The 26,805-nt window shown below is 38.4% G+C and overlaps 1 protein-coding gene across 2 annotated transcripts in view; it reads left to right on the top strand.

The window, feature by feature from the left end:
• The window catches only part of FBN1 (fibrillin 1), a 145,772-nt gene that overhangs the window by 41,727 nt on the left and 77,240 nt on the right, over positions 1 to 26,805 (top strand). For both annotated transcript variants that reach the window (XM_041418594.1, XM_041418593.1), the window contains 6 exons: positions 10,007 to 10,204; positions 13,453 to 13,578; positions 17,990 to 18,115; positions 21,850 to 22,008; positions 24,887 to 25,045; positions 26,395 to 26,535. In XM_041418594.1, coding sequence (XP_041274528.1) covers positions 10,007 to 10,204; positions 13,453 to 13,578; positions 17,990 to 18,115; positions 21,850 to 22,008; positions 24,887 to 25,045; positions 26,395 to 26,535 — 909 coding nt within the window. The remainder of the gene's footprint in view (positions 1 to 10,006; positions 10,205 to 13,452; positions 13,579 to 17,989; positions 18,116 to 21,849; positions 22,009 to 24,886; positions 25,046 to 26,394; positions 26,536 to 26,805) is intronic.

Genomic DNA, 26,805 nt, shown 5'->3' with positions numbered 1-26,805 from the left:
TGAGCTTTGTTGGGATTTATGCATCAAAGGTGAGAGTAACCTTGTTTTCTAAAATAAATGAGAAATTATTCAAAATCGTGATCAGTGTAATGGACCATTCAGCACTCACGGCAGTTTCCAGGATTCCTTTGTAAGTACATAATTAGTAAAACACAACTGGGGTGTTTCGCTTTTGGTTGAACCACTGTGGCTCAGCTATTGACAAGAGCCCTCTGAAGCTGGGTGGGTTTCTCTTCCCCAACACCCCCCCAAACACCGGCTGTTTTCTATGTGAGGGAGTGTTCATGCAGCCGAAGACAATGGCATTCCCCTACTGAACAATTGTTCTTTCATCAAAGTCAGTGAGTCTAATCTTTCCCTTGTAACTGGGACCTGGGCTTCATGCTGGATGTCATGGCTGGGCACCCACAAAACCAAGCAGTTCTATCTAACAGAGAGGAAAGAAAAAACTGCTAGGATTGTAGTCCTAGATCTTGAATGTTCCTGTTGAAGACACTCAGACTGGTGACTGTTTCCAAGTTTTAATGATTTGTCCCACATGTGGAGGCAAATGAAAACTTAGGACCTGACATTCCCTTCAACAAGTAGAAGAGACGCCAGTTTCCAGTGCTGAGGTAAAAATAGATTTGCATTATCTGTTAGACTAAAATAGTGTATACAGAGCAAGTGTGATGAGTGAGAAAAGGCCAAAGGCATCACCACAACTGCTATTAAAAACTCAGTGTTAAACAATACGCTAAGAATGTGGAGTTGCTTACACTTTCAGTAAATGTATGAAACCTTTCCAATATTATCTGGAGTATTCATGGTAATTCAGTCTTTTAGAAAAACTTGCAGTTCTTCTTGACTAATTACTAACTTACATTAAAGAACCAAAAAGTGCTCTTCATTACATCACTAACAGGAGTCAGGGAGTCAGTAAAGACCTTTTGCTCTTCTCTCCTGCTGCATGCAAGTAAGAAGAGAGCTCAACCCTCAGTTTGAGAATTGTCTGTGGATTAATATCCCTTCCCCTCCCCATCCTTCCCAATTTAAGATATTATTATTCTGTACTTTCCCACTGCTTGGGAAAATCAGAATTTTAATGTGGTTTTACGAAGGCTTTAATTGACAATTGTCATAAATATTTTCTGTAATCTTAGATTAAAGATGTTAGGGTCCTCAGTCACTTGAGGCTGGTCCTTTACTGATGCTGGGGGACATCCACCCATTAGTGCTAAGCAAAGAGAAGGCTCCTTCAACCAAGTGGTCAATGAAGACAGGAATGACAGAAAGCCTTAAACGATAATATGAGTAATGAAGCACATGTATTAGCATTTCATGTACTTCATGTTGGTGGGTATAATATGTATTTAATAAAATTACACTTGCTTACTTGAAAATTGATAAATCAAGATTGGATAGTTTACCTTCTTGGTTTTCTACTTCTAGTAATAAAAAGTGAATACATGTGGTAATTCTACAGTTATGGTATGTATTCTGTAACATTTCAACAGAGACACCTCAGGATTATTCAGAGTTAAATAGTGCATGTTATTGCTATGTTTATTTTTGGACCACAGTCTTAATGCAAATCCCATATATGTGGTTATGCAAAATGATCCAGATTGTGGTCATGATTACACTGGTGTATACACAGAGTGATGCCACAGTTTCGTTGAGGAAAAAGTCTGATCCTGTAACACAGAGGGTTGCATGGTATTTCAATTAGGTAGTTGATGTGTTTCACCATAGAGTTAGAGGTGAGGTATTAGTGTCTGAAACAATTCTTGTATGCTATTGACTTACATTTTTAATGCTGAGATTTTTTTGTGGGTTATTGTGCAACCATGAAGTGAAATAATTGTTAAAATATTTCTGTAAAAACCAAATACTCTGTGTTGTCACTGTTTTCCAAATATTTTTCATGTCTTTTTAGCTGGCTGTATAAAATATAAAACTCTGTGTTACAGCCTTACGCCGGAAGAATAGTATTAGTTATTCCAAAGTCTTCAGGCTAGTAAAAGACAATAAATTATTTACATCATATCAAGTCTGTCATCACTAAGATCATATCACAAAAATACATATATATGACAATACAAAAACCTGAGTAAGTGTCTGGTTGAAGAAATTTGGCAAGGGAACTGTCTACCATGTGGAGAAGAGTCTTTACAGGGATACAATCTGTTTGCCCCATCCTTTCATTCAGTGGAAGGTTTCCATCGTTACAATTTCTCAGGAGTGCTGGTCTTTTTGGATTATGGGAAAGAGGGGGCTTGCTTCAGACAAGTTTGGTGATTCCTGTTATAAAGGAGTAAAACATACTGATTGTTCTAATCACCTTGTTAAGAAGCTGCCAGAAGTTCAGGGTTCTGTTAGGACCAAAAAAGCTATTTGTGTATGTATCATTAAGTTAACATATCATTGCAACACTCAAACCATCAATATTACACTTACTGCCTTCCTACACTGAAAGCAGGTCAACTTCTCTCCATTCCTGCTGTATGTTTACTTCTGCTGTGTTTCAGCTTGAGCACTGCAAATCAGTTCCCTCTCTTCCCCCATCTCCTCTTCTTATTTATAACCAGCTTTCAGTTCTGGACTGAGTTCCATTCCAGTGCTCTGTAATTACATTTTGTTTCATGGCACTGCAGAGGACCATTTAGATTTTAGAAAAGAAAAGGTTAGTTTTAGTGTATTGTACCACTCTATCTCCTTTGTCAATGTGAGTAGTATCTCTTTAAATTGTACATTGCATTGTCTGAAAGCATTTTCCCTCTTTTTGGATCCCTCTCTGTGTAATATTCTGTAAGTCATTAGGATCTATATTTCTTAAACTGTTTGCACTACATTTGGATAGTCTTAGTTACCTTAGTCAGTGTCTTTTGAAGCCAAAGAGAAAAAAAAATACCCAGAGCTCATGTAGCTTTGTCTTTACCGTGTTAGTTAATGGTTAATACTTAGTGGTATGTAAAGAGACTTTCTCTAACGTGGCGCTCCTAAGAACACTTTTGAAAAAATAGTGATAAACTTCAGTCAACTTGTTCTTTTTGAGTGAAACGTGCAAAGTTCTGTAGTAGAATCCATTCTTCTTAATAATCATCTGGTCTTGACAATAAATATGTCACCAAAGCTAGTTACTTTTTAGGAGAAAGGGAGATGAAAGTAAAGTCAGAATTTTATTTAATTGTTGCTAGCCTGTGAAAGATATTGGAAAAATTAAAATCTACAAAGACATGGTTCTTTGCAGTTTATACAGCAAAGCAGGGTAGGCTAGAGTTTGTCAGGTAACTGACTTCAGAAATGAGAAGTTATTCTACATTTAGCTGCATTGCTTACTGTTTTCTTCATCATGGAAAAGAATAAAATGTGGTAACAATTTTCTGTATTTGGATTGCTGCTGCACATAATTGGGAACAACAGAGCTAAGGCTTTGATTTTGGTGAAATGCTTAGTCTGCATGTTGGATTAAAATATGTGCAACAAATCACTCCAATTCTGTAATAATAATTTTTGAACACTATTTTTTATTTTATTACTGTAATGTTATTACTTTTCAGCTACAGACTTTGAGAACTGGGTCAGTTGCAAGAACAAAATTGGCATAAAAATAGTTGTATATTTGTTCTGGAAAATAGATTGCCAACATAATTTATAAAATAGTCAGCCTGAATTTTTCTGTGCATCAAATGTAAGCGATAATGTTAGTCTCATATTATTAGTAAGTTATTATTTCAAAGTACTGTTCTTTAACCAGTATCCTAGGAAGACTAGATAATATTTGCTAAATAGATGTGTTAAACACGTCTGTGCAGAAATGGATTTGTGAAGCAGCTTACAGAATGGAAAATAAATTTAAGCTGCAGTGTGCCAGCAAGTCAATATATGAGAACAATTTGCAGCGAGCAAAGGTGAGGAAGACATGAACAAATGGGGTCATCAGATTCATGAATTAAAGGATAATATTCCTAGGGTTGGGTTATATGAGGCAGTAACTAACTTTTTGGCTGCTTAATACAGAATAAAGAGTTATGGTACCAGTGTTAGATATGCTTCCTTGGATATTTTTTACTCTTGTGAAAATAATGAGAAGCAACTTGGAGCTGTGATCTGTCCGCAGCACAGCTGTAGTAGTTTGAGACATTTCTGCTGCCAGGTTTATATCCCTGCCAGAAACAGTGCCTGAATGGTTGCACTCTGAGTCCCTAGTTCCAGTGACATCTTAGCCAGTGTTAAATCTCAGCTATTTGAGCTCAGTGCTGTGCTGTGCACTGAAGCAGCTGGGAAATGGTCTTGCTTATATGTGAAACCATCTCTGGCACTGGAAGGGAGCAGACAGAAGTGGCATGGTGATAATTTCTTCACATACCACGTCCAAACCTACCAAACCTCATTGGTAAGAAGTGTCAGACATCATAGGAAATAAGTTTTTAAATATTTACAGAGTTTTGTTTTCTTTCCTTCTGAACACCCTCTGATATCTTTGCCATGTACTTTCCAATGATGACACATTGGGATCTGACTGGGGTGAGTAATGGTGTCTGGCTGGGGGGAGGAGAGGACAGGGAGTGCTTAACAGTGAGTAATTATTTAAGAAAATGGTCTGTGTGGAAAGAAAAGTGTGTTGTGATTGGATGCATTTATCAACTGGCCTTTCAGTGTCACCTGTGGACAGAGCATTATTGTGTCTGAGTTTTTAAATAGTTGGAAGTCAGTTTATTGAACTAACTTGGGAATGTGTCAGGGTCTGTTCTTGATTTGGTCTGTGAACTGAGATGTGAGGCTGTCCCCTATTAGAAAGAATGGAAGTAAATGATAGTTATCCCATGGTCATCCTGAGCATGGTCATTCACTTTTCTGATCAGAAGTTAAAAGTTGTAAGATCTTGTATGCAAAATATAATTTCATGATCAATATAATTTCAAGTCTACAAGTGACTGACAGGAAAATTTTGCAAGTGGAGATGGAATTACAAGCTTGTTGCTCTTCCCTATTTTCTTTGTACAGGGACACACAGAGGTTTGCATTAATTTTTTATGGGGGTCATATATCTAGAGCCTTTTGTTTGTTCTCTCTGTCCTCTAAAATCGGGAGATTTTAGTATGTCTGCAAATACCTAGAATCACTTCAATTTTGAAATTAAGCCTGAAGTGCTAAACTTTTGTGTTCTGTACCTCTGTGCTATGGTGATGTTCACTGCTACAGTCAGCTTGGTCATGCTGTTTTCTTCTGTCAGTGCCAAGACTCTCTTATTCGAATTTTACTGCGAAAGGTCTCATTTCAGACACAGCACATCCTGCCTTCAGAAATGAGGCACATTATGGTTTTCTCAATCATCTTCAAATGTTTTCTACCTTCTCTGAAGAAAGTGAAATGACTGAAGTATGGTGAAATGTACAGTGATGGACGCTGTGTTTTTCCATGGACAGTATAGTTGTTTGTGTATTCTTTGGCTGAGTGGGATCAGGTTCCAAAGGAGCATTCTCAGGTACAAGTTCGACTGTGACTCCCTTTCCTGACATGTGGCTGAGCAGTGGAACAGGCTGCCAAGTGTAGTGGGTCACACTTGGGCAGTGCTGAGCTTCTGCGCAGAGATGAGATGGTGTTTCTGCCCTGTGCAGTCTCTCTCTTCCAATGTCCCTGTTTAATCCCCAGCTGGTGAAAAAACCCAAACAAGCCTTCAAACAGCAGAAACAAAAGTGCTGCTAGGCAGAAAAATAAGTTGTACTAATGATCAGCTTTAAGGTAATTCACTTGCCTTCGAGCCCTTTCTGACCTTTCTTTCATTATTTGTATGATAATGGAATATTCCTTTTTTTCCCTTTCCCTTTCTCCCTGTACTCAAGAAAGGGAAGTTGCTGGTTTGTGTTGCCGAGGGGAGTTTCAGTTGCACATCAGTCTTGGCTGCGTTTGTGGGTTCGTGCTGAATTCTCCCCTGTGAGGTGCTAACAGCCCAGAGGAGCTGGGTTTGCTGCTCAGGCAGCACTGCAGCCCGAGGTACTGTGTGAATGGTGTGTGGAGAGCTGGAAAAACACCACTCATTTTATCGTTAGCCATTTTTCTGTGATGGCAAGAGGTGGCATTTTCCTGTGTTCTGTAATGAGATCTTGATCATGGTCAGATAAATGCTGGCTTGCTACAGTCTCATGCTTTGGACTCATTCAATTTTCATTGATTTTAAGAGAGTTGAAGGAGTCTGTCAGCCTCCCTTAACAGGTGGTTATCAGTTTGCAAAATCAGGCTGTTAACTTGAAACATCAAGAACTCTTTTTAGGATATTTATAGTGAATCCTAGAGGATAGAGGGACCAAATTTTATCCAGCCTCCTTGCACTAGCATAATTGTTTAATCCAGGTTCCTTTAGTTTGCAACATTTTTGAACTTTATTTTTACATTAAAAAATATATTGTGCCTGAAACTAAGCAGAAGTTATTGTGAACTAGGAGTTTAAAATGTGTGTTTGGTGCAGAAGTCTTGCACTATCATAGTGCTTGCAGTCTCTTTGGTGCTGTCCAGAATTACTTGGAACAATTATCATTACTTATGGCTATGCTTGGTTTTGATCAAAGCCGACAGGACTACGTATTTCAGCAGCCTCTCTGCTGCTTTTAAGAGTATGAAGGATCTTTTGAGAAGATAACTAAAATTATGGTTCTGACTGAAACAGGAATGAGCTCTAGATCAAAATGCAACTTGATTCTTTCCTGTGGAATTAATAAACTGAATTGTTGTGTGGGATAAACCAGTGTCATTCTGTTGCCCTCTTGCTCTTCTTGACAGTATGTGAACAGAATATGGTTTTACAGTTTCTACCATCTTCTGAGCTGTCTGAAGCTCCCTGTGGAGTTATTCCTTATCAAAATAGCTAATAAATATGTAAAGAAGCAGATAAAATTGTTATAATGCTGGCTATCGCCTTACTGAGGGCCGCTTGCACCTGCTGAAATTTTCATTAGAAGTGACTCAAAAGATTTGAATTGCCAGTTGCACATCTTAAATAATTGTACTAAAATCATTACAAGCCTCAACATTCTTCAATTAAATTGAAGTTGTCCTTGAGGAAGAAATCCCAACACACACAAATTGTGTAATAGCTTTTCTGGGCATATCTTCCTTCTTTCTCTCTTTCCAGCTCCTGACTGGTCACTGGTACCTTGTGTTTGAGCTTTACTTTTTGAAGTAGATTGAATAATCACAAATTACATGAATATATAAGGAAACTTTGATGCTACAAAATAAGGATTGGGGTTTTAAGCTCATATACTCTTCTCATTTTGTGAGTGTTAGTAGAATCCCATTTCCTTCTTGTAGGCCTTCATCCTGTAATAAGTAAAAAAATCTTAAACTCACTATTTAAAACACTTCAATTTTAAAGTTTTTTTTAATTTGTCCTCTGTATAAAAAAAATTAATTGATATGTGGATTTCTCTGTGGCCTGAGGCTGGTGTGTACATTCAAATGATCTTTTTCATATGAATTTTTTCACTTTTAGAATTTTCCATTAAGAATAAAGAAAAAAATTTAGTTGTGAAAATGTCAAAGACTGTATTTGAGAAAATAGAAGGGAAGCTGTATTTAGAAGAAAACTGAGTATTAGGAATAAAATTTATCAAGGCAAAGTATTTGGTGAAAATTGAGTCTGTAGTTCTCCATATGAAGTGTTATGGACTTGATTAATAACAAATAGTAGCTGGACTTGCTTGGTTTTGAGTGCATATTCGACCCACGTCTTGTTACTGAGACCTTGTGGAAAGATTTGCATGATGATGAAGTTAACTTCGTTGGGTTCACCATATTTCTAAGACATATTAGCCACTGCTAAGTCATTTATAGCTTGAAAGCAAACAATTGTAAATGCTGATCCATTCATATCCTACCATAAAACACAAGATGAATTATTCACTACTGTCTGACGCGTGCCCCCACTGCGACGGAGAACAAAATGACTCCTTTCTAACCCATCTATATATAAACGGCAGAGGGACAATCTACAATGGGGGATTTCATTCTGGGGAGGTACTCGGAAGATTTCCTGCTGCCAACACAAAACTATGGCATTTCTAAAGAAATTGTTGTCTCTTGTTTTAATATTTGGAGTTACAACATTGGGAGTTTTGCACAGAGTAAAGCGCTTATTCTTATTTTGATCAAGGATGAAAAATCAATCTGGGAAATATTTTTTTATTTGATAGGTATACTTGTTCATGATTTATTTGTATTAACTTAGGGAAAAACTTAATAGAAGCTGTAGTGTGGAAAATTCATATGGGAAATGAAGTGACACAATAAGAAATAGCAAGCCAAAGAAAGTTAAGATGATGATAAGGAATTAATTAATCAAGGGCAAGAGAAATAGCAGAGATTCTGACTCATTTCATGATGAGACTGAGGGAATTGCTAGAGAAGGGTGGGAAAAGTGTTTGGTAAATGTAGCTGTATTGTTTGAAGGGGATAGGACAGGAATTTTATACTTGAAGTCTGATAGACTTTAAGGCTGAGATTAAATAGCAGGAGTTGGATTTAAGTATTTTTATACAGCTGATCCAGCTAACCAGAGAGCCTGAAAATAGCTAGTGGGTTCTCACAGGTTAAATTCACCATAGAGCTGGAAATACAATTCTAGAGGCTGAAAGAAAATTTCTGTTGATCCAGTATTTTAGAAGGAAGAGAGATTATCTGAGTGATTATAGGTGTGTTAAACAGACAAAAGACAGAATGGCACTTATTGGAGTGATACATAATTAATGAAGAATAAATGGTATTTAGTGTCACTTGGTATGAGTTCATCAGAGAAAAGTCCTTTGATCTAACTCAATATCCTTTCTGATACCATCATGTTAGTAGATGAAGATAACAGTAGCAATATAGCATTATTGCTTGCCTTACAGGATTTCTGTAAGCCATTTTATTAATTGTATCAGAATGGTTTGATGAATTATCAGAATTACAGCATATGGACACACCATCTCTGGTTGGCATGAAGATTTATTAAATGATAGGCTTCAGGGTGCATCTCATGTGGGGAGATGGAGCAGATGGGAAAGACATCCATTCTCATTTCTGCCCTATTTAACACTTTTTAACAATGGTTTATTGAAAACATATTACTGTTAACAAAGTTTGGATGTGGCATGAAAATTGGAGGAATTTATAATGACATGAGTCTGAGGCAGTGTGGATTACTTAGTGACCTTGGCTGAGGGATCTGGTAACTACTTCATTACAAAGAAACAACAGGTTCATAATTTGGTGGCTGTGCTTACAGAATGCTGGACTCTGTCCTGGTGCACCATAACAAAAAAAGCATTTTAGAGTTGCTTGCGAAAAATTAACTGAAATGTGCACCCTGGATGTCCAGGAGACAGCAGGAGCTGGCACTACCACTGTTTGGTTTTTGCCCTTGGAGGATGGAACAAAATGAAGCCTAATGTTTTTTTATTAATATCTTAGTTCGATTCTGTCTGTTGGCTGTGGCCTGTCCTACCATAAACAAATCAAAGCAGATGTGTTCCACATGCCCTCTATTCAGCTGTAGGCAAAGCTTGCCCACATATCTGGTACAGCATATGCCTGAATAGCAGTGAAAACTGTCCTCAGAAAACTTCCTGTAGTCTGTATTCGCTTCCCTTGAGCCTCATTTGAGAACAGACATCCAACTTGTGGAAATAAACATACCCTAACTCTTTTATCAGTATTCTTTTAAATAATGCACTGAATATCTAAAAGATACTGATGAAAAGACCCTTGGAAGAATATTATGAGTGATTAAATGAAGCAGCGAAGGGGATCTACAGATATAACATTCCTGGTAAAATACTTACAGTTTGTTTTCAGTGGACTTGAATTAAAGAGAGAGAAAAAATCCTCTGTAGAACACTTCTAACTCAAATTGTTTGGTTGGTGGGCAATACGTGTAAAAAAGAATTGAATTGCCTAAATGTGCAGTTGTTTTGCTTTATTAAGAGATTTGTTGTGTATTTCTATTGTGAAGCACTACTGATCAGATTTCCTGTTTTTGGCACAGATTACAGGACCGGCCCTTGCTTCACTTTGGTAACCAACCAGATGTGCCAGGGCCAGCTCAGTGGAATTGTCTGCACAAAAACCCTGTGCTGTGCGACTGTCGGGAGAGCGTGGGGCCATCCCTGTGAAATGTGTCCTGCCCAGCCGCATCCCTGCCGCCGAGGCTTCATTCCAAACATTCGAACGGGGGCCTGTCAAGGTAAGTTACCAGCAAAGCTTCCCCAAAAGCTGCTGAAATTGTTACTGGATTAATCTTAATTGAGTTACACTGCTGTGAATAACCTGTCCTAAGCCATTCTCAGCTATATGTGTGAAGAATGGAAAAACACTGTCAGATGCATTACTTCATGATTCAGTGAGTGCCTGATGTTCAAGTGAGTACATTAGTAACTCAGGTCATGTGAGAGCAGCCAGCATCTTAATGAATTTCTCACTGCCAGCAGTGCTTTCCCTTGGTTCTGTAATGGTGTTTTTCTGAGTGTACCACCTGATCATTCTGTGGAGGAATTTGTTCTGTTTCAGAGAGCACTCAGAACATGCAAACACCAATCTGTGGCAATAATGCCCCAGTTACCCAGTGTGAGATTTTTTTAGCTAAAAGTTGTCTAACTTGGATTCGTCTTGGGTGTCTTATCTCTTGAGCTCCACTGCTTTGACCTGGAAAAAGTGCCTGTCGTGCCATTTGTAATGCTTTATTATATGTTTTGTACAATTTTGGAAATGCATTTGCATTTGTTTCAAATCACAAAATCCACCCAGATGTTGCTTACTTCTTTCAGAGCATGCCTTACCGTAGAAAGTCCTTACACTGCTTTTGGCTTTTATTCTAATACTTCCAGCTGTATAAATTCTTTTATTGTCTGGATGTCTGACAGGAAACAGGAGAAAGTTAACAGGGGCAACTGTGTATTAAACTGATGTGGATTATACATTCCCAGTACCATATCTTTGGGGCCAGTTTATTTCAATCTGTCTAATGTTTTCTAATAAGTTACAATATTTTTGAAAATAGGGAAGATAAAGATTATTAATCTATGAGTAATTTTATATAATCATGAAATTCCTGTGAAGGGATTTCAAGGCATTCCATTGCATTAAAGATGTAGATATGCTGTGTCACAGGCCAAGTGATGGCTGGTGCCTGCAGAGAGACATGATGAACTTCAAGACAGACAGCATGGTTGTGTGCACTGCATGATGTGCCTGTATTTTGACCTCAGTGATTCTGTTCCCCCCTCACTGTAAAGTTCAGGACTAAATTGTGCAGGAATCTGTGAACCGTGGTTCTGGACACTTTTGAAAGCTTATGTACATAAATATGTGGCCCACACCCCTGAAGTTATGCCACACCTAGTTATATCCCTCTTGTTTGTGTCATGGGAGAGCTGCAGTGAAGTCTCCAATGGGTTTGTGCAGTTTGGAATAAGGATACTTCTGCTTACTGCACATTTCTTAGCAAGCAGCTACATTGATGCTGATCTGTATGTGGTGCCAACACAGTTTTGGCCTGATACGTTTGACTTGTATTTTCCAGTTTTCCCTTCTTAAGTATTGCATTTTCAATTTCAACAGATCTTTTATGGAATCACATATTAACTTTATTTTTCATGCAATTGTACTAAATACTTTTGAAATCAGATAACATCCATTCAGACTGAAGACATTTTAGGGATTTCACATCCATATTCAATCTAAATAAAGGAAATCGGGTTAAATAAGATCCAGGTTCTCTGAAGAGAAAAAGAAATAATTATTATTGTGTGGGGAAGTAAAGAAAAGTAAAGAAATAGTGAGGGTGGGCAAGGTTATTTGCTAAAGTAAATAGAATATCACTGCCCAAATTTTGACTTTGGCTGAAAGTTAAATTAATATCACAGCTGAGATTTTTAAAGATACAAAGAAGAAAAATAAAACCAAAAGGTGGGATTTTGAAACGGACATCATGATTCAGAGGCATGACTTTCGTTTCTTTAGTTTTTAGGTTTTTTAAGTCAGTACTGTGCCACGAAGTCTGGCTGATTGCTGTTGCTGAAGCACAGCCCATTGCTGTAGCTCGAGTCCCAGCAGCTGTGTGGCTGGGTCGAGGCTGCTGAGGCTGTGCTCCTTCTGTGACCTCCCAGCACAGTGGTTCCCCCAGGGCCAGCTCTGCTCTGCCGCTGCTGCTGCCCCCACCCTGGATCGCTTCACCCAGGGATCTCTACAGAACGCTCTGCCATGTGGTGCAGATGTGCTCCTTGGCATTCCTGAGACTTACTACGTGTGCTCCCAGGAAAATTGCCTCTCAGCCTTTTGTGCAGACATAATACTTCGCTTTTCAGACTGCAAGACACACTACAGCGGTCTCTCTGGGATCTATAAAGAGAGATTTGAAGGCATCATCTCCTTCATCTTGTGACCCTGCATTGAAACCTATGTCAGTGTGAAGCCCAAGAACTCAAACAACCAGTTTTTAGTAGCAGCAGCTGGTTCTCCTGAGGAAATGGGAGAGTTGGAGAGTGGAGTGCTCTGTGCTCCTGAAGGAATTCCTGAGCAGCAGAGACAGGGCAGCCCCTGGGGACTGTGAGCTAGACTTCCCCAATGTCCTATTGCAATGCCAGTCCTCCACCTCCTTTAGTCTCTTTTCTGTAGCTGTTATTAAACCATAGCAACACTTCTGCAGCTAAGTGACGACACACATGTTGTTGTGCTAAAATAATTGTGAGGCCACAAACTGGGGCCTCTTGAAAATGTTTGTCTTGAGCTTACTACCTAGCCTGTGATATCATCTGTGTTGTTTCATTTTCCTTGGTAAAAAAATGAAAAGCAAACAAAGAAAAATAATAGGGAAAAACCCCTTAAATTTATCTATGTCTAAGCAGGTCATTAGTAATTCCTCCTGAAACATTAATTATGGCTATAAAACCTTTTGAGTCAAATACTAACCACAGTCTAATGTCATTGGTGCTGATCTCGCTGGAGTGTCAAGTTAATAATTTCCATCAAAATGACTCTGTGCCTCTCCATGAGGCCCCCTCCATGCACACTGCAACTGCTCCTCTATGCTGGTGGCCTAAGCACTGGATGGTGTTGCCAAGATTTTCAAGGGGGCAAGTGATTTTGGGTGACCAGCTTTAGACACTTCAAAGAAACTTGAGTTCTGGCAGGCTGTGTTTTCTGCACACCATTCCCCAGATGTTTTGGAAAAACAAAGCAATAGCAGTTAGATATTTAATGTCTGTAACAATAATAACCATGTGATTTCTTGCAGAAAATATTTAGAGTACTGTACTTAATCATACTTTGCATAGAGTAATTACAAAATTAGTGTCTGTCTTCCCAAGCAGTATCATAATATTATGATGGGTGAAGAACGGATTTAGGCATATTTCATTTCTGTGTAGACAAATTATTATGGCTGTTCTTGAGAATGAAATTAAAGTGGGTGTTTTTTCCTTTTTTATATCACAGATGTGGATGAATGCCAAGCCATCCCTGGGATCTGTCAAGGGGGAAATTGCATTAATACTGTTGGATCTTTTGAGTGCAAATGCCCAGCTGGACACAAGTTTAATGAAGTAACACAAAAATGTGATGGTAAGAACTTCTAGAACTTTCTTCTGAAAGTAGAAGGGGGAGTGTCTTCTTTTGGGGAATCAACTTTGTTTAACAGTTTGTAACAAACTTACTGTCTCTTCTGCCTTGAGCGTGCAGGTGGCATTATTCAGAACAAATACAAATAGGGATGCTTTCTCCCAAACCAGAGAATGTTAAATATTGGCCCTGCAACTTTTATAGTCTTTTTATTCACGTAACATTTCAAACTTGAAGGTACATCTACCATTAAACATTAAAACATTAAAATACTTTCTAACTGATATGTTGCTTTAGAAATGCTTGAGGCACATGTTTCTTTGTGGATCTTTTGACCAAAAAGTGTATATGACTGGAAGATTCAAATATTCCTATCTACTCAGGTGAACTCTAACATAAGTGAGAGCTTGACACTGCTCGTGTGAAGGCTGCTGCATTGTGGTCTAAACTCAGCCTTGCAATTGCATGTTACAGAAGGACAAACGTTTTATCTTCACTTACTAGTCATTCTAACTTGGGGGTACAGCAGGTGCTAGACATTAGTGTGGAAATTTGCAGTGTGTGATTACGGAATCATGCTATTTTTTTACTGTGATTTGATAGAAATTTTTTTTTTCTTTCTAATATAATAATCGAGCATAGACGTCACCTTGAAAAGAATTTTGAGTAGATAAGGAACATTGTACTAAAATGTGTTAGTTGCACATTATCAATTTGTATTTACAGTGAAGTCCAGAGGATGTTTAAACTCTTGCAACTGATTCTACTTTCAGTAATTAGACTAAAATTAACTTGAGTAGACAAGTTTTATAAGTGTCTAGTGATTTTGGAATGCTAACTTTCAGTACAATAAAAGTATTTGTGAGAGAAAGGTATGCATTCACCATCCTTTCTTGTGTCAAGTTCCCTTTAAGAAGCACTCAAAACTTTTTAGTTATTTTAGAGGAATTATTTATTACTCTTTCAAAAGAAAAATTGCTATTTTAAGCAAAACTTTATAATTTATTTGCAGGTTAGGAAGAGCAATTTCAGAAGAGCTTGTACACAGCATGGTTTACATATTGCCTGCCAATGATTTTGGCAGAATGTAATCTACATTTAGAATAGAACAACATTGCAAGTGTTTCCTTCTGTGGATGAAGTACCAAGAATGTGGTGAATAGGAGAGACTGAACATGAACCTTTTTAAGTATTAGTACACAAAAAGCTGAGAGCTGTAGGCTGCATCTCATAAACATTTTGATGGTATTTTTCAATTGCTGAATCATTTTAAAAACAAACCCCAACCAACAACCAAATAACAAAAAACCCCAAATAACGACCACCCTAAGAGCCTGCACTTGCTAACAGTTAAGGAAGTTGGCTCAAGAGCCTGGTGTAGGTTGCTGTGTTCCCAAATCCTGCCACAAATTTCCTCCCCCTTTTGTGAAATCCCTTTGCAGTGATCATCTGGCTGCAAAGATCAGATGAATTTTTCCTTCTTCAAATTCATACCTATTGATTTTTGAATCTCTGCAGACAGAAAGTTACTTTTAGTACATCTTCATGTTGTATGTACCAAGCAATTTTAGTTAAAGCTGTGTAGGTATTAATATAATTCAAAGAATTAAAAGCACCACCTTTATACCAGTGGCATGAAATAAGATAGAAACACAACATTTAAAAGCATGATCATGCAACAACTGCCCATCCATCCTGTTCTTTCTGAATTATCTTTTGAATTTTATAAGTCAGTATAAGATGAGTTGTTTGGTTTACAGCAATTAACTGTAGTTAATTCTGATGCATAATGAATAACATCTGATTGTTTGCTTGGTTTAGCTTCGTATTTAGCAAGTAGGACTTCCAGCAGTTGTAACATGTTCTTGCTCACTGATTTAGTTCACCTGGGAGCTACCTGCTGAATTACAGGGGTCTCCATCAGGGGGTCTCCATTAAAGTAAGATTATAATAGCAATCGTCAAGGGCAGGTAGAGAATCAACAAGATGGAAAAGGAGGGGGTTGGCCAAGGTTCTCTTTGTTAGCATAGCTGGTGGAAATCTGTATTTTAACTGCTACATTATTTCTTTGTTTGATATAACCATTTCTTTTCCATTTGCACTAATGCTGAGATAAATTCTATTTTTTGTGATGACTGGGGGAGTAGTTTTTCCTAGAGTGACATTTAAGTCTGCAAGTACATCAAATATACTTACCTTTGTAAAACTCACGTACTTAACAACGACAATGTTGCTTATATGGATGTCAACACTAATATAAATAGTGAAATACTGTTTGGGTTAGGCTCAACCCTAAAATAAAGAGTGATGATTTTGCTTTTAAAAAGGTCGGACTCTATATAAACAGTGGCAACACTGACTTTAAGATAAACATCGGTGAATTTGAGTCAGAAAATGCTTGAATCTGATCCACTTACAATTGCATTTTTCTCTGTTAATTAAGGGCTTTATTCAGAACAAAATTCAATTTCCACATTTTTTGTCACTGAGACTTGTGGGACTCCTGTGGTGTATAATCTTGGAGCAGAAGCCAGAAGTCTCTTAGCAGTGCTCCCAGGGAACTCGGACTTGAGTCTTTGGCAATATCCTCGAAGTAGCAGTGAAAAAAAGGTCACACCCCTCTCACACACCCAAGTGAGGAATGTGACCCACATCAGGACAACTAGCAAGATGCTGGGGAAGAATGTGTGCACAGGGGACCCAGGGCCCTGCTCCACTTAGGATGGCTGAGTCTGCAAACTTGGGTTATCTGTGTGCCATCCCAATGCCTCCACTACTTTCCTGCAAAGGCAAGGGGCCACAAAAATATTACAGCATCCCACGCTTTACCTAGGAGACCAGAAGTTGTTAGTTTTTATATTACTGTCTTCACAGAAGAAGTAGGGCTGAGAGCCTTTCTACTTGCTAAAATGCTCATTAACAGTCCTGTGGGACTTTGGGTGTTCCCCCATCTGTTGGGGCCAAATTCCAATTTATGTGTTACATTAAACTCTTCCAGTCCTTTTTAATGACTACAGTATTATTCACTCCTTGCCTTGGTGTGTTGGGTGGTGTTGCAGTATTTCATCTCAGAAATTTTTGTGGTTGGTGAAATCATTATTACAGTCATGTGTCTGTTTTCGTAGATCTCTGGAGGAGAGGTTGGGTAGAGTCCTCTGATGCCATTATTTCTAGCTGGATGCTCCCTGTCAGGAGAGCAACTGGGTGATCGTAGATGGCTGTGACAAGCAGATGTCATTGAGATATCTAGAGAATAACCTCCTTTTCTGCTCTGTTTGGCTGATTCCTCTTGTAGGTACCATGGAAAAGAGTGAGCTGTTTTTAAGCTCAGCAGAACTCCAGGTTCCTAGGAGATGAGGGCAGTGCTAATTAGATACAGCTGCATTGTTAAGACAGTCACTGGAAACCAAGGGGAAAGTAACTACACATCACAGGCAGGCTACTGGTGGTAATTAAGGAACACTTGGGGCTGACATAGGTCGTTATTCACATAGCTGCAGATTATATAAACTAGCTGTGGAAGAAACCCTTCAAGTTCCCTCTGTGCAGCTATGATGAGCTGTAAGAATTTGTTAGGGCTTTTTTTCTGCAGACTTTGAAAATTTTTCTACATGGTATCTATGATGATGATGATTTAATATATGGATTGAGATTTTTTAGTGGAGACAATCATGATATGGAAATTTTATTTTAAAATTACTGACAAAAGGTAGGGAGAATTATGGAAGCTGTCTGGCTTCTGCAGTAGATATTTTGGTTACACTCTAGAAACCTGTTGAAATTTCTGCACATTGATTTAGTGGAGAAAGGCAGAGAAAATAATTTCTGTTGCCTGCAGTCATCCTGGTCTGAGCTGTAATCCTGTCAGATTGCATTAGTTGAACAGAACCTAGCTGCTCAGTGCTTTTATGAGGGGTATTTCCAAGACAAGCCCTAGTGCAGTAAGAAGGACAGGCAGTTCAGTAGGTGGTACGTGTCCCTGTGAGTCTGTTCTGAACCAGTGCCACAGTGTGCTACCAGGAGAGTCTGTGCTGCTGGAGATAATGGTTAAGCTCCTGATCACTGCGGTCATTACACAGTTCACACTCTGGTCCCAACACAGTTTACTTCATGCCAAATTCAGACTGGATGTGTTACAGTTTTGTTAGAATTAGTAAATTTATGCAGTATTAAGATGCTCTTCCATTTGTATTAATTAATAAAACTTTCACAGGTAACAGGTACTGTATTTTGAATTTGCAGATGCAATATTTTTTTAGATTCTGTTTAATTTCTAAGATGCCTAACGGAAGATACTAATTCAAAACTATTGATTATGCCCTGAATTTGATTATTGCTACTAATTATAAAATACTTTTTCTTGTGCCAAAACTATTTTAGCTAACCTGCCTCTGCATCTCTTTTTGTCTTAAAGATATTGATGAATGTAGCACCATTCCTGGAATTTGTGATGGAGGAGAGTGTTCAAACACAGTTAGCAGTTACTTCTGCAAGTGTCCTCCAGGGTTTTATACAGCTCCTGATGGCTTAAAATGCATAGGTGAGTAGAATCCTGTGAACAATAGGACAGTAGGTGTTATAAAAAGTCATTAATATCAAGAATGGGTAACAGTGTATCAGAAACATATTTCAACTTGTGAACTTGAAACCCTTCTTTTATGTAGAAGTACATCACATGCCTGTATATGTATTCTGAAATGAGTTTTCCGTTTGCAGGATAGTTCTTTTTTTTTTTGCTTTTCTTTGAGACCTCTTATTTTTCTACTTCAGCTTTTCTGTTATGTCATATTTCTTGCCTTAGTACTTGTTTAAAGGTCTCCTTGCTATTGTTGCTCTCATGCTTGTCTTTAATTTAGTTTGTTTTATATTCAGCACTCATTTAGAAAAGCAAATTTGCATTCCAACTGTTACAACCCTAATGCAGGCCTTTGTCATTAAAGGAAGTAATGTGATAAACTGAGTATGGGATATATTTATGTGCTTTTATGATGTTGATGATTTGGCAGAGCTGTTCTCTCTGGCTTCCACTGCGATAGAGCAGAACCCATCTTCCAAAGGCTGGACTGGGAACCAGAGAGCTTTGTGAAAGAAATTATTGCCACTGCAGTGCCAAAGCACTGAAGGAACAGTGTTAGCAGTTAATGCTTGTGGGAAGCATACAGCCTACACTGAGGCAGGTCTAGCAGTTAGTTAATTTTTTTTCTCTCATTTTTGTGCAGTAATTCATTTTTTCAGTGCCAGTGCTGAATTTTGAGCAAAAATCAAATGAAAGGTTTATTTCCTCAGTTTTAGCATATTTATTTAATGGTTCTTACACAGTGCCAGCACTAGGAACCAAGACAACATCCTGTTTAGTACTTCTGGTAGGAAATCGTTTTGGAAATAAATTGGAAAGAATCCCAAAGTTCACAGAGATAATATTAACTTTCCCAAGAGATCTGCAAGTAGTTTGGGTTATGATTAATTTTGAATGGTGCCATTCAATTTCTGCAGGCTGTAAGAAATAAACTGCTTTTCTTCCATCATCAACAATAGCTTTCCTGTAGATTTGATCCTGTACACTTAAAATGCCAATGGGAGTTACTTTTATTGCTTCAGATTAATAGCTTCTAAATTGCTGTGGATTGTTAAATCATTGATTTCTGCCTGTACTTAATATTTGTGAGCAAGATTTTCCTTTCCGTAAAAAAAAAAAAAAATTCTAGAGATGCACAACTTGCATTTGCTTTTTATTTTTATAGTCACCGCTCTGTCAGGGCTGCCCAACATTCACACCCATGTCATATTTGTGCAGTTTCTCAGCATTTTTACCCCCTGTATTTGTAGGCTGAAGTAATTCAGCTAAAGAATGGGAGTTTTAAATGGTGACAAGGTATGATAAATAATATGTAAGACTGTGAGCCATCATTGACATTTTGGCTTTGTCTTCAAGGCAAAATGTGCTCACTGGGCAGCACTATCAATTGTCTGCAGATATTTTGGATTCTTGTCTAATTTGCAGACTCATTCTTGCCATATTCACAGGGACAGAGCTCAGATCTGTGGTAGTGCCGGGCAAAACATGTAATCTTGATTTAATTACAACATGCCTGTCTTAAGTGAAAAGTGTTAGCTGGACGTGTCTGTTCTGTTAGGGAGGAGGAAACGCTTCTGAGAAATGTATCCCTTAGGGGACTCCAGCTGAGCAGCACTGGGGCCAGATATCCAAAGGATGCACCAGGAGCTCCATTATTACAAATCTTAAAAATAAGAATAGACAAAGCAGAGATATTATCTCCCAGAGCTGAAGAGCAGAAACAAGAGCAAGGCATCTCATCCCAAGTGCATGAAGAGTGCGGTGAAGAAAGTTCCTAGCCCATACTTCCAACTGGCATAAATTTGTTTGGTCTGTGTTACTTTTTGATGGTCTCTTTTTACATTTTTTCTTTTCGAGAGACATGTTTTTATTGAAATTTATTCTTGATTTTTTGCCTTTTCAGAAGACTATAATTTTTAGTAAAAGCAATAAATACTAAAAAGTGAAACAGATAAAGGTAATTTCCTGCTGTTCTTGTCCTGGTTTGTGTGTTTTTACCATTTGGAACAGAAAAGGAAGGGGGGGGGAAAGTAAGAATAATACATTCTGATTGGAAGATTAATGGAAAGATTTCATATTTTTCTTATAAACTTGCTGGGGTTTTTTTGTGAAAATGATGTGGTTTTGGACACTCTTATAACTGTAGGTAGATAAAGGTGTTTGCTGTGTGCTTATCTCTTCATGGCACATTGTGCACTTGCGCAGATCCTATGTGCAAAGATTCCTTTTCCACTTTCCATTACTGCTCTTAAATGTTTCAAAACTTGGTACTGACCAAAATGGAGAAGGATGAATTACAAAAGATGATGACCAGGTCTGTTAGATTACTTCCTTCTTCCCATCCACCCCACCATCACAGCAAACAACTGAATATCTCTCCAGGGGTACTAGAGAACAGTTTCAACTCAAAGGAGTTCTGTTTGATTTTTAAAGGGTAGATGAAGGAGTAAATATGTGTGGCAGTTTAGCTGGGTACCAGGAGAAAATAGAGAACCAGTAGTATAACTGAAACCTGATTTTTTGTTCTCTGTTTCAGCTTTCCATCGTATGATAGTATGAGTGATCTAAAAGTTTGGAAATAGAGGCCAACTGACTCTTTTAGCTATATTGTCAGTAATATTCATGTTTAGGGTTCCATCTAATTAAAGACAGAACTATCACAGATTCTCACAACATATCACTATATGTCAATTTCCTCAAAATAGTAAAAAACTCCCCTGCTTTTTTAAATATCCACTTGTGTAGCTAGTGAATTCTGGAAAGCACTGGTACTAGACAGATGAATCCACCATGCCCTGGATAATTGAGGTACTGTTTCTTTAGGGAATGATGTCTGCTGTTATAAGACTGGATCTGCAACTTTTTCCACTACATTTTGACAGCAACTATTTGTATATTTTAGAAACAAACTTGGTCTGGTTTATCATGCACTGTCAAATCACATTACAGCTTATATTGAGTGTGACATGATGTGACATATTGTGAAACGATTCCTCAAAGCTTCAGATGGTATCACAACATTATTTTTTATGATATTTTTTAAAATCCCATCCACATTTTCCTGTCCTTCTCTAAGCTGAGCCGTCTCTAACAATGTTTCACAGAGCTGAGTATATAAAATCTGGGTACAGGACATTCTTTGTACAATGCCTGCTGATCCTTTTCAGACAGGAAGCCAACAGATCTCCATAAACAGTGTGATAACACCAGTTAAAACTGTGTTGCACTTTCTTGCCTGCAAGACTATATCTTGTCAAATCACTACATACTTCAGCTGGGGAAGCGATGACTAATGAAAAATGAACTAAGGCTTTGTGAATTGCAATGCTGTGAATTTATTGCTGTGTGTCAGTGCTTTCAAATCAAGACTTATTTGATCTTTAATAAAGATGAAACTGCAATTTTTCTTTAGGGCCATGGAAGCATATGTTGTTATATGCTGAATATATGTTTTTATTGCATTTTTGCCTCCGTTAATGCACTGCTGCTCCATATTTCACTGCAGCTTTCTCACAGGTTACGCTTGAGTCCAAAGCAGCCCAAATATTGTCTACATTGTTTTCCTGATTGTTTTAGTGCTGCAAGGGCTGTGCCATTGATAATGCAAATCACTCCAGAAAAATGGGACCTTTCCCTTGTGTGAAAGGCACGTTTCTCGTTGAACTGATGGTCACCCATCCATTTCCTTCTCTTGGCAGACGTGCGCCCTGGATTCTGCTACTCCACGCTGAGCAACGGGCGCTGTGGCAGCCAGCTGCCGCAGCCCCTGTCCAAGATGCAGTGCTGCTGTGACAGTGGCCGCTGCTGGTCATCTGCCCCCGCCACCGCTCCGGAAATGTGCCCCATCAGATCCACCGGTACGAGCCCACCTGAGCTCTCGTCAGCATGGCTCAACACTGAATTAGCAGTGATTTGTTTTTTATTGTTTTTTTTAGCTGTAATGTTTTCATTCAAGAGCTACACAGAATGGTTGAGGCTGAAGGGCACCTTAGCAGATTGTTTAGTCCAACTCCCCTGCTCAAGCAAAGCCTCCTAAATGGAAGAGTGCTCAGGACCCCCAGGAGGGCAAGCAGACAGAAAGAAAAATTTGTTGCTGATTAGTGTTTTGTAGTCAAGTTATTCTGACCTTACCTGCTTCAGATTTGTTTTCAAAATCCTCTTCAAGATGAAGTTACTTCCTCTAGACCCTTTTAATACATCCCTAATCCCTCTGCATTTTCATTCTCATTGGGAAACAGGGATTTCCTTCCTTATGACAAACTTTCTGAGGTGCCATATATTTTCTGGAATTTGACACAGAAGATGATTTCTCTCTGCTACCAAAATTCATTATTGCCTCCTTGTGTGTTGAAATCCTCAGATAATGTATCACTTGAATTGAGGGAAGATGGTGATGGTGAAGATTGTTGAACTAAGTGTGAGGGACTGGAGAGAAGCTGATTTTGAGATTGTTTAGGACTGGAGACCTAATAAAATCATTTAGAAGAGGAGAATATAAAAATTTAAGAATTTATAGGAGGAGGTTAAGGGAGGTGCCGAGTTTATGGAGGAATGGGATTGTAACACTATAGCAGTGTAACTCTGAAGAAATTGTCAGAGTTCATGGTTGGGAGTTTTTATTATTCTTGTTTTTAATCCTTTGAGTGAAACTGCATAATACTGGAGCAGAAATCTACAATCAGAACTGCTGGAAGACTTCCTGTCACTGCCTTAATAATATTTAAACATGTTAAAAGTTCAAAACTGGCTAGAACAATGCTAAAACATCGTGCACTGTATTGATAACCATCTGAAATAGGTAGACAAGGAGAAATGTTTCAGTCTTAACACAAAGATTTTCTTCAAATACTTTCTTCAAATACTTTCTAATTGTTCATATCTAACTGGTGAGTAAACTGGGTGGAAAAGTAAAGTAATTTGGCCAAAGCTGCAGACTGAGACGTCATGGAGAAGGAGCTAGAACCCAGGACTTCCTGACTCATAAATCCATGCAAGGTCTTCCAGATCATGGTTACATGCCACTTCTTTTTTGGTTTTGCTTCTGACCTGAGATATAAATTGAGACTGTATATTACTCTTTTTAAAAGTGGTTTGAAATTCTTTGAAAAGCTTCACATGCATTTAAGGTATTGCTGTCATTATTTAATCAAGTTCAGATATTCCTTACGTAGTATATCCTGAGAAAGCAAGACAAGGAATTTAGAGCTGTCAGTGGCCCAAAGCGTCTTTAACTCTGAAATGGAAATTTGCTGCAATATAAAGGGGAGCACTAGCTGCATAATGTAACTGAGTAGTTACATTTTAAATGTGGGCAGCAGACCCAGTTGCTACTACAAAATAGTAGCTACAAAATTGCTAGGAATTACACATGGAAATTGAAGTTTCAATAAAAAAGGCTTGCACTGTAATTTTTTATAATATGGTGGTAATTGTTTATGTGGAGTAACAGGGTTTACCATTGACACTATTTAAAGACTAAAAGCAACAACAGAGTGAAATGCAGTGACACATGAAAAAAACTGATCACCCAACAGCATTACATAAATGCAAACAGCATAATCAGGAAAAGCAGAACTTTAGGCTATGGTGTTTGTTTAACAAATCCTCTGAGATTCAGGAAGAACTTCTAATGTGTTTTACAGGTGGAAGCAGATACGATGAAAGTGTTGCAGGCTGAAATATCCAGCTTAGTTCTCCCAACATTTGCTTTATTTTTCTGTTCTTGTTTTTCATATTGTTTCAGGAATTCATTAATCTTTAGATTTTTTTCCCCCATTATATAATTCCTCTTCCCTGTTGTTCCACAGACTTTAAATTTTGAAGTTCAAAGATATTGGCTGCACAAATAATTACTTGTGTGCACACAAATTGTTAACATGAATTAGGTCAGCTGGAATGTGGTCTTTAATTGTGATACTCTGTGTGCATTTTTTGGATTGCAAGTTCCAAACCCCACACTTCCCGAAGACAAAAGAGTCATGGGCAAGAGGAAAAGTGGGGCAGTAGGGCAGATGCCACTAATAGAGATAAAGAATAGGAGAATGCCACACACTCACCATAGACTGTGCTTACAGCAAAATAGATAATTTTCCCATCACCTGGAAAAGGATGAATTTATGTGGATCTGACTTGGTTTCTCTTTGGCTACACTGCTTAGACTGCACCTTCTTTGGTTTCTGCTTTTACTGGCAAACTTAATTTTCCCAGGGAAATAGTGTTAGTGTATTCATTCGCTAATTGGTTTTGCTTCATTGCTTATATTTGTATTTCTTTGTTTTAGGAGGTTAACTTTTAAGAAACCCAGTTGAAACTGGGCTTTTTTCCCTGTTCAGTATTTTTCTAACTCTGTGGCAAGCTTTCTATTAAATTAACTTGGGATCAAATCCAGAAGTCCTTCTCTAGGTAAACTTCACACTGAGTTCACCAAAGATTTTTGCATGAAAGAAGACTAAGTAGATTAGGATCAGGTCCCTGCCTCACTGTTCAATTCCATGTCCAGAATGTCAGTTCTGTTGCCTTTTTACTGGCAGTCTTCTGACAAGTAGTGTTGAGATTCTGTGGATTAATGACTCAATTCAGAGAGCAAAGCTTGTTGCTATGAAGAAAACATTTAGGCTTTCCAGATTATTTAAGGTTTGTTATTGCTAATCTGAAACACTGCAAAAAGGGGGAGTGTTGGATTAAATGGAACAGGCTGCAAGAGTCTAAAACAGCACTCATGTTTTCATGTTTCAGATGAGTATCGTAAATTGTGCACAGTAGCTGCTATGCTGCCAGCAAGACCTGACCTTCCTCCGGCCCGTCCTGACATCATCCCTCCGCCACTCATTCCTGATGTTTACCCTCCTCCACATCCAGAAATCATCTATCCATCTCGGGCTCCACCAGTTCATCGTAAGAGAAAGAAATAACTTCTCCTTGCACCATGTGCATTTAGCTTCTTTAAAAACGTGCATTTCTCAGGAGCAGTGTGCTGCCTTCAGCTGTTGGATGTCTTTTACTTACTTTATGTGGACATGGAGGCTCTGGATGTCTTTTTAATCAGAGCCTGCCTACCATGTACCTTGTGGCAAAATACCTATCTCATTAGTAGTGTTTTCCCTGATAAGATAGATTTCAAAAATTACATTCTCATTGTCTGTACTGTTGCTCATGTATTGTAGTAGTTACATTACTGTTATTTTAGGGCTGTTGTGAGCTTTGCTGCATATCAGCACTGCAGAATATGAATATCTCTTTGACTAGGTTGTGAAGGATATTTACATTAAAGAGCTTGTCTGAGAGGAAGCAACTTCTTTCAGGTTGTTTTCCTCACTTGCACTTGGGCAGATAGGAAATGTACTGATCAAAACTCTGCTGTATTCTGCTGGACACTGAGACTGACCCAGTGCACAGAAAGAACTATTTTAGTGATACACATAGATGGGTTAGTTTTCCCTAAAGTAAGAAGGAAGCCTGAGCAGACTACCGATATACAGCAACATACCAATATAATATAATCCCTTTTTTATAGTCTTTGCTCAGATAATTTACTGCATGCCCATGTGGTCTGGAGTAGGCATGTGCCACCTGAAATCATTTGGCATAACCACATACTCTATTGCAAGTAAACATTAGCTGATTTTGCCCATACTTTGTGCAGATGCAAGCAGTCTCTGCTTGCACTGGCACCAGCTGAAACTATTTAGTCTTGGTTCAGCACCAAGCTGAGCTAATAAGCCTAAGAGGCAAAGTATTTTAGCTTAGGCTGACACTGCACTGACGTAGTTGCACAGCTTCTGGTCAGCTGGTAGCAGGGACAGAGCCAGCTCACGCCTGCCTGCCAAAGACAGTATAGGCATATTCCCAGGGTTATCCCTGCCCTCCTCACTGCTATCTGGGAAAGCGAAAATAATGAACCAGTCTGCCTGCTCTTTGCTACTCCTGGCTTTTATTAGAGAGTCCGTGCAGTGCCACACATCCACTTTACCTCTAGGTATGAGCAGACATAGTCCTCCTTGATAGGACAAAAGATGAAAACACAACCAGACTTGTCTTAATGAAAATTTCTGTGGTTGCTAGCTGTTTTCAAACAAATCTCTAAGAGTCAAAGTGCCATTTTTGCTCTCCCGTTTCACTAGGTAATTCACATTACAATGGAAGGTAAATGTTGATTTTTAATGGAAAATCATGCACAAGTTGTAGATTATCAGAAGCTATTATGATGAACTATTAAAATATTTTTCCAACTGTTGTTATTTCAGCGATCTTGCCGGTGAACTTAACTGACTATTGCCAAACATTCCGACATCTCTGCCGAAATGGGCGTTGTATTCCCACTCCTGGGAGCTACCGCTGCGAGTGCAACAAAGGATTCCAACTGCATGGTAGAGAGGAATGCCTTGGTATGTGGTTTTCTGCTGTAAATCACAGAAGGGAATTTCATTTTGGAGAAAAAAACATTCTTCTGCACACAATGTAATAACTGAGTACTTAAATAGAAGAGCCCTGCCTCCAAAAAATACCCAGTAAAGAGACTTTGATAAACTGATTGATTTCAATGGCTAACTTATTTTTACAACAATTTTGCCTTTAAAACAGTGTTTAACAAATCTTGTAACAAAATTACACAGAAGCAAGGATTTCTTATTTTACTAACCCATGACTATAATGTG

The sequence above is a fragment of the Onychostruthus taczanowskii genome, unplaced genomic scaffold (genome assembly GCF_017590055.1).
Source record: "Onychostruthus taczanowskii isolate IOZ18803 unplaced genomic scaffold, ASM1759005v1 scaffold6, whole genome shotgun sequence".
Lineage (NCBI taxonomy): Eukaryota > Metazoa > Chordata > Aves > Passeriformes > Passeridae > Onychostruthus > Onychostruthus taczanowskii.
This window is presented reverse-complemented; position numbering and strand designations above follow the sequence as displayed.